Raw genomic sequence first — 13168 nt, forward strand, 5'->3', positions numbered from 1 at the left:
GACATTTGTATATATTTCCAATGGGGTCCTTTGTTTAACTTAGTCCCCTGTTGGCGGTCATCTTGATTGGTGGATTTGCTTTCATTATGAGGTTTTAATGAACATCAATGCCATGTTTGGTTTCATTCTATTCGGTGTTTTTTCAAAGAAGACTTTTGTATGTATTTCACATAATGTCCTTTGTTAAACTAATTTCCCCGCTGGCTGCCATCTTGGTTACAAATTTACAACAATCGTTTCCATGTAGTGGTTACTACAAAGAAGAGATTTGAATGTCTTTTCCATAGAGTCATATGTTACACTAAGTCCTTCTATGGCAGCGTGCTTGGATGATGGATCTGCTACAAAGTAACAACACTTGGACCACACTTCTTGCATTGGTTGATTTCATCTTTCAGTAGTTCTCTAGTTATCTCAGGCCAGGTGAGCTAAAAAGAGGGACGTGAAAAATCACAAACACTTGTAAATTTACGAAATTCATCAAGTTTAAGTGTGCAATATTGACTTTTTCCACTTGGATTCGGTCAATAAATTCAATGTTGATTACTACCGTATTAGGCTATGTTGGAAAGTAAGAAAATTTATTAAGAGAGATCAGAATCACGAGTAACTAAGACATGAATTAAGATGCTACATATTTCCTTTTGCATATGCCTGTATCTATGTTAGGAAATTATCGGAAAAAGGAAAACCCCAAATGGTCGTCATTAATGTGGTTGACTCAATACAAGAAATTGTGTAAATAGTCCTGGTAAGCAATTATTTATGAAGCTCTCTTTGTTTGTAATGTATGAAACTGTTTTTAAGTTCACTTCGAAACCATCAAATGGTATATGGTGCTAAGGTTAGCAATCAGTAAAATCTTTTTCTTTAATTTGAAATTCGTCAATATGTTTCATTTTTATTTTTAAACTAATTGCAGGAATCCATTTTCTACCAAGACGTAGTGCATGGTGCAGTGTTTGTTTACCAATATGATAAATTCAAAGAGACGCATATGGTAAGGACAATGTATTGTTGCCATCCAATTTGGAAAACATTATATCCTTATAAAGCATGCAGAAACCAACTATCTAAACGCATGTTTAAGCTGTCCAACCATTAAACATATAATAGGATGACATGTACTTAAATAATATTTCCGTTGTTTATCATTTCTTCAAAGTAACGCGTGCACCCATTATGCATCTGGTGCACTTATTTGCACAAGCAATTGTATTATTTGCTCTTTTTTATATACATAAATGCTAGAACTTGCTCTTTTTGTAGACCTATATGTTAGTACTTGCTCTTTTGTATACCTTTATGTTAGTTCTGGCTCTTTTTGTTTACCTACAGTTAGTACTTCCTCCTTTTGTTTACCTATATGTTAGTACTTGCTCTTTTTGTTCACCTATATCTTAGTACATGGTCTTTTGTATACCTATATGTTAGTACTTGCTCTTTTTGTTCACCTATATCTTAGTACATGCTCTTTTGTATACCTATATGTGAGTACTTGTTCTTTTGCAAATAAATAATTTTGTATCATATTGAAAACTCATTTAACAAATCTATTTGCATTGAACTAGAAATAGACTAAATATAGCAAAGCGTGGACACAGAATCTGTATGTTAATAAGTTTGGCAAAAATGGAATTCGTATCATATTTAAAAGCAGCAGAATGTGCAATATCTCATACTTTATTTTCTTTCAATTCAATTATAATCCTGTATCCAAAATTTAATAATGGTAATATTCAGATACTTCGACTCTTAATTGCAAAGAAAAAATATGGTATTATTTAGTGTTGAAATGTTTTCAACAAGTTTATTTTTCTATTTGTACAGTTTGGAACATTTAATATGGGTAGCGAGGAATATATCGTCCAAACTACCAAAAATAAAACATACACCACGCTTAAGTCTGGGTTTAATCAGTTCGAAATTAGGAAGGAAAAATTCCCTGAAATTAATTTCAACGACTTTCTAGGAAAAGGTGAGATATATTCTTTTTAAGGCGTTTATTCCGAACCAAATCATAAAAGATGCAAAGAAAAGAAACATCAGATTTCCTGAAACAAGACGTTTCAAATTTACTGAGACAAGCACATAAAATAACAATGTAAACATACTTAATCTAGACACTATATTGACAAAAACTTAAGTATCTATCATGTTTTGATAAGAAGATATGAGTGGCAAGGAGACAAATCTTCATCTAAGTCACAATGCATAAAAAGTAAACAATTATAGGTCAAAGTTCTGTATTTCATATGGATCCTGTGATCACAACGAACAGAAAGCTATAAAAGGCACAACAATTACTTGTGTAAATCAATTCAGACAGGAAAACAAACGGTTGAAATCTATATAAAAAACGGGAATCGAGAAACATTTATTAACCACACCATCCATTTTATATAATGTTTACCTCAATGAACAGCTGGTCCTTTAAAAAAAAAAAATTCATGTTTTTATTTGTAGCAGATACGACAAAACAAGCTACTAAGAGTAATCACACATTTATAAAGAGAAACCACAGACACAAAAGGGCTACTGGATTACACCAGTTAGAGTTACTGATAGTTGTAGATTATGCTGTATATAAGTAGTAAGTTGGTTTGTTATTAAATGGACAATGGAAATGATGAATATCTATATAGTGTACTTTAACCTATAAAATGTTAACTTGTTGACTTTGATGGAGAGTTGTCTCATTGGCACTCATACCAAATCTTCTTAATCAGATTTATAAGGGATGCATAAAAATAAGATGTGTATTCTTCAAACAAGAGACACTTTGACATTAACTATAAGATTAAGAAACTGTATAAGAAAAAATTTCGTCAAACCCTGTATTTTTTTTTGTGTCTTTTTGAAAATATTTTCGTCAAATTATTGTATGTGCTTTTGATTGGTTAGTTGTGATAATGGAAATGATATCATTGGACTGATCACCAGGGGTTATGAACCCTATCCTTTTTTCGTTTATTATTTTTTTAATTATGTGAATGTTTTATGTGCTGGTTTAGGTTGTTTTTATGTATTCTTTTTTATTCTGTAGTTAGTCACCACTTCGGTATAAATTATTCTAAATACTAAGGATGTTCTTATCCCAGGCAGAAAACCTTAGCCGTATTATGCACAACTTTTTGGAACTTTTGGTCCTCAATGCTCTTCAACTTTGTACTTGTTTTGGCTTTCGAACTTTTTTGATCTGAGCGTCACTGATAAGTCTTGTGTGGACTAAACGCGCGTCTGGCGTATTAAATTATAAACCTGGTACCTTTTAATAGCTATTATTTGTGTGTTTCTCTGTCCTATACATGCTATATGTTCTCCCATTTATTTGTATTGTAGTCCTGTCATGTAATGTTGTCATATTAATGTTATATTTAACATTGCCATAAAAGCGGGAGGTTTGGCTTGCCACACAACCAGGTTCAACCCACCATTTATTTTCTTAAAATGTCCTGTACCAAGTCAGGAAAATTGCCATTGTTATACTATAGTTCGTGTCTGTGTGTGTTACATTTTAGTGTTGTATTTCTGTTGTGTCGTAGTTCTCCTCTTATATTTGATGTGTTTCCCTCAGTTTTAGTTTGTAACCCGGATTTGTGTTTTTCTCAATCGATTTATGAATTTCGAACAGCGGTATACTACTGTTGCCTTTATTTAAGGGGTCGAAACCCCCTTTTCAAATTGTCTAGATCGGCGCCTGACCACCACATCTATATCTTTTTATTACAGTTTTTTTTGTAATTGATTTTTATTTAATCTGAAAAAACACCAAGCATTATGATACATAAAAACATAGATAATTTATGATTCATGTATTAATATTGATTTTTTCAATAACAGTCTAAAGTTAAAAAGTTAGATATGCTAATTTTACATTATATATATGATAATTATCTACTGGATCATACTCATCATTTATCACTCTGGATTAGAAAACCTGAATATGTTGATAAGGTTAATGATGGCATCAGCCTTCTCCTCTAGCCATATGCATCACTGTTCATACTATGATGTTGAAAATGAAAAGTACCAGGAGAGGCCACCAGAGATCATTAACAGATGGGTCAGACATGACATTTTGGTAGAGAATCACAAAATAAATAACAACAGCAAATGACAACCTTAGTCAAGGGGAGATAATTCAAATACAATCACACAAAAACAAGTATATTTTTATTACAGTTGGTATGACCAAAGTACACAGACATCTACATCACAAAAAGAAACAGAAGCTCTGACATCAGTGAGACAGTATTATGCCTTTGTCATTACTGGTGTGAGTATTATATATATATTCATTGTAAAAGCTCTGACATCAGCACGGCAGTACTATGCCTTTGTCATTACTGGTGTGAGTACTATATACATATACATTGTAAAAGCTCTGACATCAGTACGGCAGTACTATGCCTATGTCATTACTGGTGTAAGTATTATATAGATATACATTGTAAAAGCTCTGACATCAGTAAGGCAGTACTACGTCTTTGTCATTACTGGTGTAAGTATTATATAGATACACATTGTACTGTGCCTTTGTCATTACTGGTGTAAGTATTTTATAGATATATATTGTACTATGCCTTTGTCATTACTGGTGTAAGTATTATATAGATATACATTGTAAAAGCTCTGATATCAGTTAGACAGTACTATGCCTTTGTCATTACTGGTGTAAGTATTATATAGATATATATTGTAAAAGCTCTGACATCAGTTAGACAGTACTATGCATTTGTCATTACTGGTGTAAGTATTATATAGATATACATTGTAAAAGCTCTGACATCAGTAAGGCAGTACTATGCCTTTGCCATTACTGGTGTAAGTATTATATAGATACACATTGTACTATGCCTTTGTCATTACTGGTGTAAGTATTTTATAGATATATATTGTACTATGCCTTTGTCATTACTGGTGTAAGTATCATATAGATATACATTGTAAAAGCTCTGACATCAGTTAGACAGTATTATGCCTTTGTCATTACTGGTGTAAGTATCATATAGATATACATTGTAAAAGCTCTGACATCAGTACGGCAGTTCTATGCCTTTGTCATTACTATTGTGAGTATTACATACATGCATATACTATAGTATGTTCATACTAATAGAAATGTAGCGTATAAATTGTCCCATGTTGAACGTAAATTTTACTGGACAAAGGTGAAACTATAGGAGAAAAAGAGATTTGCTCATATGAATTTTGTAAGGAAAAAAAAAGAATCAAACACGTAAAAGCTGACTAAGTATCTCTGAAGTAATCTTGTTTGTTGGAGTAAAAAAGAGATAAGGCACCTGTTCGGATTAATAGAATTTATAAAAAGTGATATTAACATTCTATTGCTTTTTGGTTATTTCATTTCTGAAAGAGTCATTTTGTTATTGTTCTATGATAATTTTGTGTTCTTGTCTTTCATTTTTGCTAATGTGCTTTGTCTATATGCCATTTTGTGTTTCTTTGATACATATGGCATGGCTCTGTGTACTTTTACATCCCGTCATTATGTTATTGTGCTATTGTAGACTTTTGTATTCTTGTCGGACATTTTTGCTAATGTGTTTTGTCTATATACCTTTTTGGGCTTCTTTGTTACATATTTGTTTGTTTTATAGTAATTAAGATAATAACACAACGTTGACTGCTGTATCCCTACTTTTGACATTTTTACCTATTATGTCTGTTTGTTTTGTTCCCAACATCGTTGTCAATATAATGGAATTTTGATGCAACTGTCATACAAGTGGAAGGTTAAGTTAGCTAAATAGATCAAATAAAATACAAAAATAAGTAAGCAATGAATGAGGTTGTTAAATTTGATATATGCCCTTTTGTGCTTCTTTGTTAAATATTTGTTTGTTTTTATAGTGATTAAGATTATAACACAATGTTGACTGCTGTACCCCCTTTTTTAACATTTTTACCTATTATGTCTGTTTGTTTTGTTCACGCATCGTTGTCAATATAAAGGAATTTGATGCAACTGTCATACAAGTGATATGTTTGTTAGTTATAAAACATTGTAAAACCAGGTTTAATCCATCATTTTCTACATAACAAAATGCCTGTACCAAGTCAGGAATGTTATAGTTGTTATCCATTCGTTTGATGTGTTTGAGCTTTTGATTTTACCATTTGATTATGAACTTTCTGTTTTGAATTTTCCTCAGAGTTCAGTATTTTTAAGATTTTACTTTTTCACTAGGGAGCGTGCTTCTTATGAATAGTCATGAGCTTGATGCCAATGAACTTGACATCCAATAGGTCAAAGTAAGATCAAATATTTATAGTGATATTAATCGTGAAACGTCTTCCTATGATTTACTAAATTCTTACATTGCGAGCAAAATCTTGCTATGTATGCGTTCAATATCCGGCTCTGGTTTAGTAGAAAGTATTCGTTTACGGCTCTGGTTCAGTAGAAAATATGATTTGCAGGTGCAGATTCAGTATTAATCTTGCTTGTTTATAGCTGAAAATAAAATCTTGTCCTAAACATCCTAAACAGGAAGGAAAAGAATATTTTGCCCTACTGAATGCGGACAAGAAATGTTTTCAACAGTGAGTTTTATTTTTTGGAAAATGCAGAGAATAAATATAAAACAGGAAACTTTAGCACGACTTAAATTTTAGACATCTTACCATTGAATTGTATATTTTCTGGTAATGTACGTATATTGTGTATTTATTATTAACCTGGATTTGTTTGCTCTCAAACTACTATTGCCTTTATTTGTTACAGATGGATGGAATGTTCAAAAATATACAAACATCATCATACACCATTGGTATTGTGTATGCTGGTATAGTTATTGCACAGGTATGTTTCATTTATTTAAGAGTAGGGATTCGCCGCAATGGAAAGAATAAATGAATGGGCGAAAGATACAAGAGGGACATTTAAACTAATAATTAATTGAATAAGAAAGTGACAACGTCATGGCTAAAAAAGAGAAAGACAAACAATAGTACACAAAACACAACATAGAAAAAAAAGCTAAGCAACACGAATCCCACCAAAAACTTGGGGTGATCTCAGGTGCTCTGGAACGGTAAGCAGTAAATACTGAACTGCAAGGTACATCCGTATCAGCTGAGACATCCATATTATCCCAAGAGCTCTACTCTATGAATTATATTGGTAGAGGGTTGATACGATGTGTGATTTGAAAAAGCCATATCATATACACTTTATTATATACCTCACGTAGATGTGTATGTTACATTACATTATACAGAATAGGGGTATGCGAAATAAAGGCAGCAATAGTATACCGCTGTTCAAAAGTCATAAATCGATTGAGAAAAAAACATATCCGGGTTACAAACTACAACCGAGGGAAACACATAAACTATAGGTTGTATTTCTGTAAATATCTACAATGCAATTTCCCATAGAAACTCCTTTTGCGGCTAGAACTGTACCACTTTTACTATGAAGTTTTGAGAAAAATTGTATCCTAGAATATGCACTACTATTTTGTCAAAGGTCAAAATATTGGGCTGTGCGGCATAATTTCAACATTTATATGCCCCGAATTTCTAAGAGTTTGAACTTACACTAACATTCTTTACTATCCAAATCTTGACTTCAGGGTTCCCATAGATTTCAATAAGACTAAAATGCATATGCTTATTTACTGGTAACATTCCTAATGTATGTCTCTACGATATGAAACATAGAGATCATGTCTGGGAACCAGTACGTAAAGATAATTAATTATCTATGAATATTATATATCTCCCCAAAAGAGGCGTGGTTTGAGAAACAGCTGTATTTACAAAGTGCAACCTATAAGAGGAAACAACGGAACAACATAAACACTAAAGTGCAACAAAAGCCTTTGCAACAGTGAATGACGTCGATGACGTAACGTCATAAAGATTAAAGGTGTAATAACGCCTTTGCAACCGTGACTGATATCACACATCTCTACAACAGTTATTGTCCATTCGTTTGATGTGTTTTATCTTTTGATTTTGCCATTTGATTAGGGACTTTCCGTTTTGAATTTTCCTCGGAGTTCAGTATTTTTGTGATTTTACTTTTTAATCGCATGTCTATCCTTTATCACAGATCTCTATGTCAATCCTACTCCGATTTATCGTTCGTATTTTATATGGAGTCTCTCAGACAGTTGCGGATCAGCAGACGAGTCGCATTACGCTTAAGAATTATTCAGTGCCTTCAATACTGAATTGTGCTACTGTGAACGGGAATGTCAAAATTAATTATGGAAATTCGGTTGAGGAAAAAAAGAGAATTGGAAGCGACAAACTCAGAAAAAACGAAAATGGGTCATTTATGACAGTAGTGATTCCGACTAAATTAACATGAAGTCCGATGTTTGTTAAATTTTTATATTTAGTGCACATTTTACTCACCAGTCTAAAAGAAGTTCCTTGTTTATTTCAGTATACTTTTTAATAAATTGTTGGTTTATTGTTACTACTGTCGATTCAGTATTATTCGTTGGATACCAATTTTCGTGGATTTCGTGGGTAAAGATGAACAACGAAATTAAATGTTCAACGAATGACAAATTTCCTATAGGATTGTATGCAAACTTCAGCAAAACCACGAAATTAAATATCCACGAACATGTAATTTTTCCTCAATCCACGAAAATTGGTACCAACGAAAATAAGTGAATCCGAAGTATTTTTTTTATTAAAAGGTTTTAATCAGAAGGTGTTTTATATAGTTCAACATTACTAAAGGCCCTCGGGCTGATATTGGTATCTCGGAATGATACGGCATGTGATACGGATTTTGCCATGTACTATTTTCTATTTATACACTTATTTTCAGACTCCATCAGATGCTGCATGGACAGAAACAATAAAAGTCACATCATTTACACCGAACCGAGTAGATGCATCAACTGCTCTTCATAACTTTCAGACATGGAATAATAACCCGCCATTTAGTCTACCAGGCCATGATCACGCAATGTTGTTTACGAGGTTAGTAACATATTCTGATCTAGGCTTTTGAAAAACGGGGATGTGGGTCAAACTAGTCAGTGTTTGGAGTAAGACTTGTGAAACGTCTATGCATTAACCATATATGTAGTCCTATAAGGGCCGCCTAAATCCGCCTCTGAATGATATGTTATTATATTAAGTTGTTTGACAAACACTGCCCGCCATATATATAATATGAAGTTTCATTTTTGGCTTTTTCAACATTTTAACATGGTAATTTGACATTTATCTTTGAAAATTTAGAATAGTCTGCAACTTTTTGTCTAACATTGTTTATTGTTTCACTTACCATTTGAAACATTTACAAACGAAACCCTGAAACAACATCAGACATTTTCTGTTTCATTTGTATAAAAGATTTATTATTTCTGTTCTCTTGGCTGTTTTGTTAGGATCTTGATAAGGTTTACAGAATAGAAGATAATGGACATAAAGAGCTGTATAAGGTGCCCAAAACCGTAGAGAAAAATAATGAAAAGAGAATAATGAGGAACTAGAATATGAAAGTTTGAGAATAATGAACCAAATGATAAAAAAAAAATTGAGAAAAATGGTCTAAAAATTTGAGGATAAGAATAGAAAGACCCCCATCCAGACCCTTTTGGCCGTTTCATGTAAAATTAAATGATGATGTGTCTGTTGAAGGAAGATTATCAGTAATGACCAAGAATCGTTTGGTCAAATCATATGAAAGTCTTGATGAGGTTAAATATAATAAAGAATAATGAGCAAGAAGTGCAGAATAAAGGCCAAAAAATGTAAAGAATAGAGAACAAAAGGGCGGGTAAAGTAAGTCAAAAACACAAAATCAAATGTATAATAGATTAGACAATAAAGAAAATAAAGGATCATATCAAGACCCTCTTGACTGTTTTATGTTTGATTACAGATATGTGTGTCTGTTGCACCAATATTTTCTTGATTAGTACTAACCAAGAATCACGTGGTCAAAATATATGAAGGTCTTGATGGGGTAAATAGAATAGAGAATATTAGTAAAAAAGTGCTGAATAAAGGCAAAAATGTAAAGAATAGATGATAAAAGGGTGATAAAATATAAAGGAGAGAGAACAAACTTAAAAATAAATATTTACTTACATACAGTACTGGTGGAATTACTGCAAACACCATCAATGTCCTCAGCCGAGGCCATCCGTCATCATGTGTTTCGACCCCTAGCTCGGTACACTCTCAGGATGGGGGTCCACAGTGGTGATCAATCACTGCGCATTGGTGGTGGGTTTCCAGCTACTACTGTCTCTCTTCATCCATATCCAGCAAGACGCTTTCTCTGCTGCTTGGTCCAGTTTCTGAATTGATGCTCTTCTATTCTGGCCAGTCACTCCAACTGCAGAAAACATCCTCCACACTGACTGTGCAGGGAAGCCTCTGCAGCCAACCTCAACAGGAAAGTTCCATGTCTGCCATCCTCTATATCTGCACTCTGCCAATAGTCCATCATATTTTGCCCTCTTTCTTTCATTGGCTTCGCCACATCTCTCCTCCCAGGGAACCGTCAACTCTATAATTACCACTTTTGTACTGCTGGTGGACCAGAGAACCATGTCTGGTCTCAGGTTAGTAGGTACAATATCAGGAAATTGCATCTTCTTTCCTAGATCTACTTCTAACTGCCAATCTCTCGCCTGATTTAGCATTCCTGATATATTCTTTTTACTTTTCTGGCCTACTTCTCCCTCCTTCACAAACTGGATCTTGATAGGTTTGTTTCTAATATGTTCTGCATCTTTCCTCTGTTTCTCTATAACTTCAGCAAGTTCCCGGAGTACTTGGTTGTGTCGCCATGTATATCTCCCCTGTGTAAGAGCGATATTGCACCCTGAAAGTACATGTTGTAAAGTTCCTCTGTTTCCGCACAAGGGACAATCTGGTGTTTCTGAAAGTTTCCACCTGTGCAGATTTGTAGGTGTTGGTAACACATCATACACTGATCTTAGAAGGAACTGTAGTTGGTATTGAGGATATCGCCATGGTATTGAGGATATCGCCATATTTCTGACCATGTAAGGGATCGTTGTTCTAATTCCCATCTCGACCAAGCGCCTTGGCTCCCTAATTCTACTGTCTTTGCTTGTCTGTTTTCTTCTTCTCTAGATTTTATCTCTCTTTGGACTACACTTCGTCTTTCTTGGGTGTTAGCGTTCTTCCAGTAGCAAGCTTTTGATGTACCAAGGCCCTGTCGTCCTACTGCCACTGTTCCTACGATATCTTTATGCCTCAATCTACTCTCTGCCTCTGAAACTGCTTTGGAGGCTGACCACTTTCGTTCTGTTCTTACTTGGACACCTGCTGTTCTTACTTTGTCATCTCTAGATTCTTTCAGTGTCATCACAAGGCGAGTTTTGCTAACTTTGAATTCTTCCACTATAGATGTTAATGGTAGCTGCAACTTAGCGGTCCTGCTGTACAGTCCTACAGTTGTAAAACTTGGAGGGACACCTAACCACTTCCTAAGGTGTCTGTTGATGGTTCTTTCAAGCTTCTCAACTGTTGTCAATGTAATTTCGTACAACATAAGTGGCCATGATATCCTTGGCAGGAGTCCATGTTGGTATATTCATGCCTTTAATTTCCCTGGTAGACCTGTCTTGTCAATGTTCCTCATTCCCTCTGAAACCTGTTGTTCGATTCTCCTGATATTGTTTTTGTCACTTAAAGAGTCATCATACCACTTGCCTAAGCACTTGATGGGATTGTCAATTATTGATGGAATGACTTCTTCTTGCACCTTCAGTTCAACTTGGTGTGTGCTCTTCCCTTTTCTTATGATTAGAGCTCTAGACTTCTTTGGCTTGAAAGCCATCCTTGCCCATGTTACTGTCTCTTCCAAGGCCTTTAACACCCATCTAGCCTGGACATGGGTATCTGTAGTGATGGTTAAATCGTCCATGAACCCTCTATTTGGTGGTTGCCTAATATCAGTTGATGTTTTTGGGCCTCTAGTTTCTCTCTCTCCAGATTTAATAATCATATTCATTCCCATGACAAACAAGATAACTGAGATGGTACATCCAGTAACTATTCCTTTTTGTAGTTTCTGCCATGTTGTTGTAAATGTGCTTGTTGTAAACCGCAGCTCAATCCCACTGAGATAACTTCTTATTACACTCTTAAAGTGGTCGGGAATATGGTAATGATCTAGTGACTGCTGTATCAGCATATAACAGTACCATATGCATTGGCCAAATCTAACCATACTACTGTAAGATCTTTCTTGTTTACTTTGGCCTCTTGAATTAGTTGTGAAATGATGCTTGTATGTTCAATGCATCCTAGGAATCCTGGTACTCCGCCCTTCTGTACTGAAGTGTCTACATAGTTGTTATCTGTCATATATGATGCCATCCTTCTAGCCATGATAGAGAAAAAGATCTTTCCTTCTACATTTAGGAGGGAAATTGTCCGGAATTGTGTGATGTCTTCTGATTTTTCTTCTTTTGGAATAAAACACCCCTCTGCTTTCTGCCAACATGATGGTATCTTCCCTTTCCTCCACACCACTTTCAGTAGCCTCCACAGGTGTTTCCAAATCTTTGGACACTTCTTATATACCTTGTACGGGATGCAATTTGGTCCTGGTGATGATGCAGACCTAGCTTTCTTCACTACATCAGACACTTCTTTCCATGATGGTTCCTTAATGTTCATTGGTATTCAGGTTCTGGTACATTTTCTATCCTTTCGCAGTTTTCTAGATGTTCCCACTGCCTTTCGTCACTGTGTGTCTCTGATAGATGTTTTTCTACTTCCTCTTTTGTGCTTTTTACTGATCCCGCCTTTGTTCCATCCAGTGTTGCTTTGGTGAACTTGTAGGGATTGGCAACAAACATTGCTCTCTTCTTCCCTCTTTCTCTCCTTGATTTCCTGATCCTTTCTGCTCTTTGTAGATTGTTTTTTCTCTCCCTCAGTATTGATCTTAGCTCATTCAGCCCTTCTTTTTCCTCCTCGTTTGCTCTTCTATACTGCTTTGTGACATCATTTATTTCGGTTCTGAGTGTTTGTATTTCTTGTTGACGTCTGTTATGTTTAGTGTTTCCCTGAGTGCCTTCTCTGGTTTTGGTGTTACTAACTCCAAATCGTTCTTGTCCTACTGCATATATAAATGTTGACAATGATGATATCTTTCTCCGTACATCTCCAGTTAGTGTGT

General features: G+C 34.6%; 1 protein-coding gene across 18 annotated transcripts in view; it reads left to right on the top strand.

Annotated features, from left to right (window-relative positions):
* LOC127717811 (mucin-5AC-like) overlaps nt 1-13168 on the top strand; it is a 62510-nt gene that overhangs the window by 11086 nt on the left and 38256 nt on the right. For all 18 annotated transcript variants that reach the window (XM_052223643.1, XM_052223644.1, XM_052223642.1 and 15 more), the window contains exons 3-8: nt 923-1000; nt 1831-1978; nt 2467-2593; nt 4186-4279; nt 6752-6829; nt 8822-8976. In XM_052223643.1, coding sequence (XP_052079603.1) covers nt 923-1000; nt 1831-1978; nt 2467-2593; nt 4186-4279; nt 6752-6829; nt 8822-8976 — 680 coding nt within the window. The remainder of the gene's footprint in view (nt 1-922; nt 1001-1830; nt 1979-2466; nt 2594-4185; nt 4280-6751; nt 6830-8821; nt 8977-13168) is intronic.

Source organism: Mytilus californianus, unplaced genomic scaffold, assembly GCF_021869535.1.
Source record: "Mytilus californianus isolate M0D057914Y unplaced genomic scaffold, xbMytCali1.0.p SCAF_10, whole genome shotgun sequence".
NCBI lineage: Eukaryota > Metazoa > Mollusca > Bivalvia > Mytilida > Mytilidae > Mytilus > Mytilus californianus.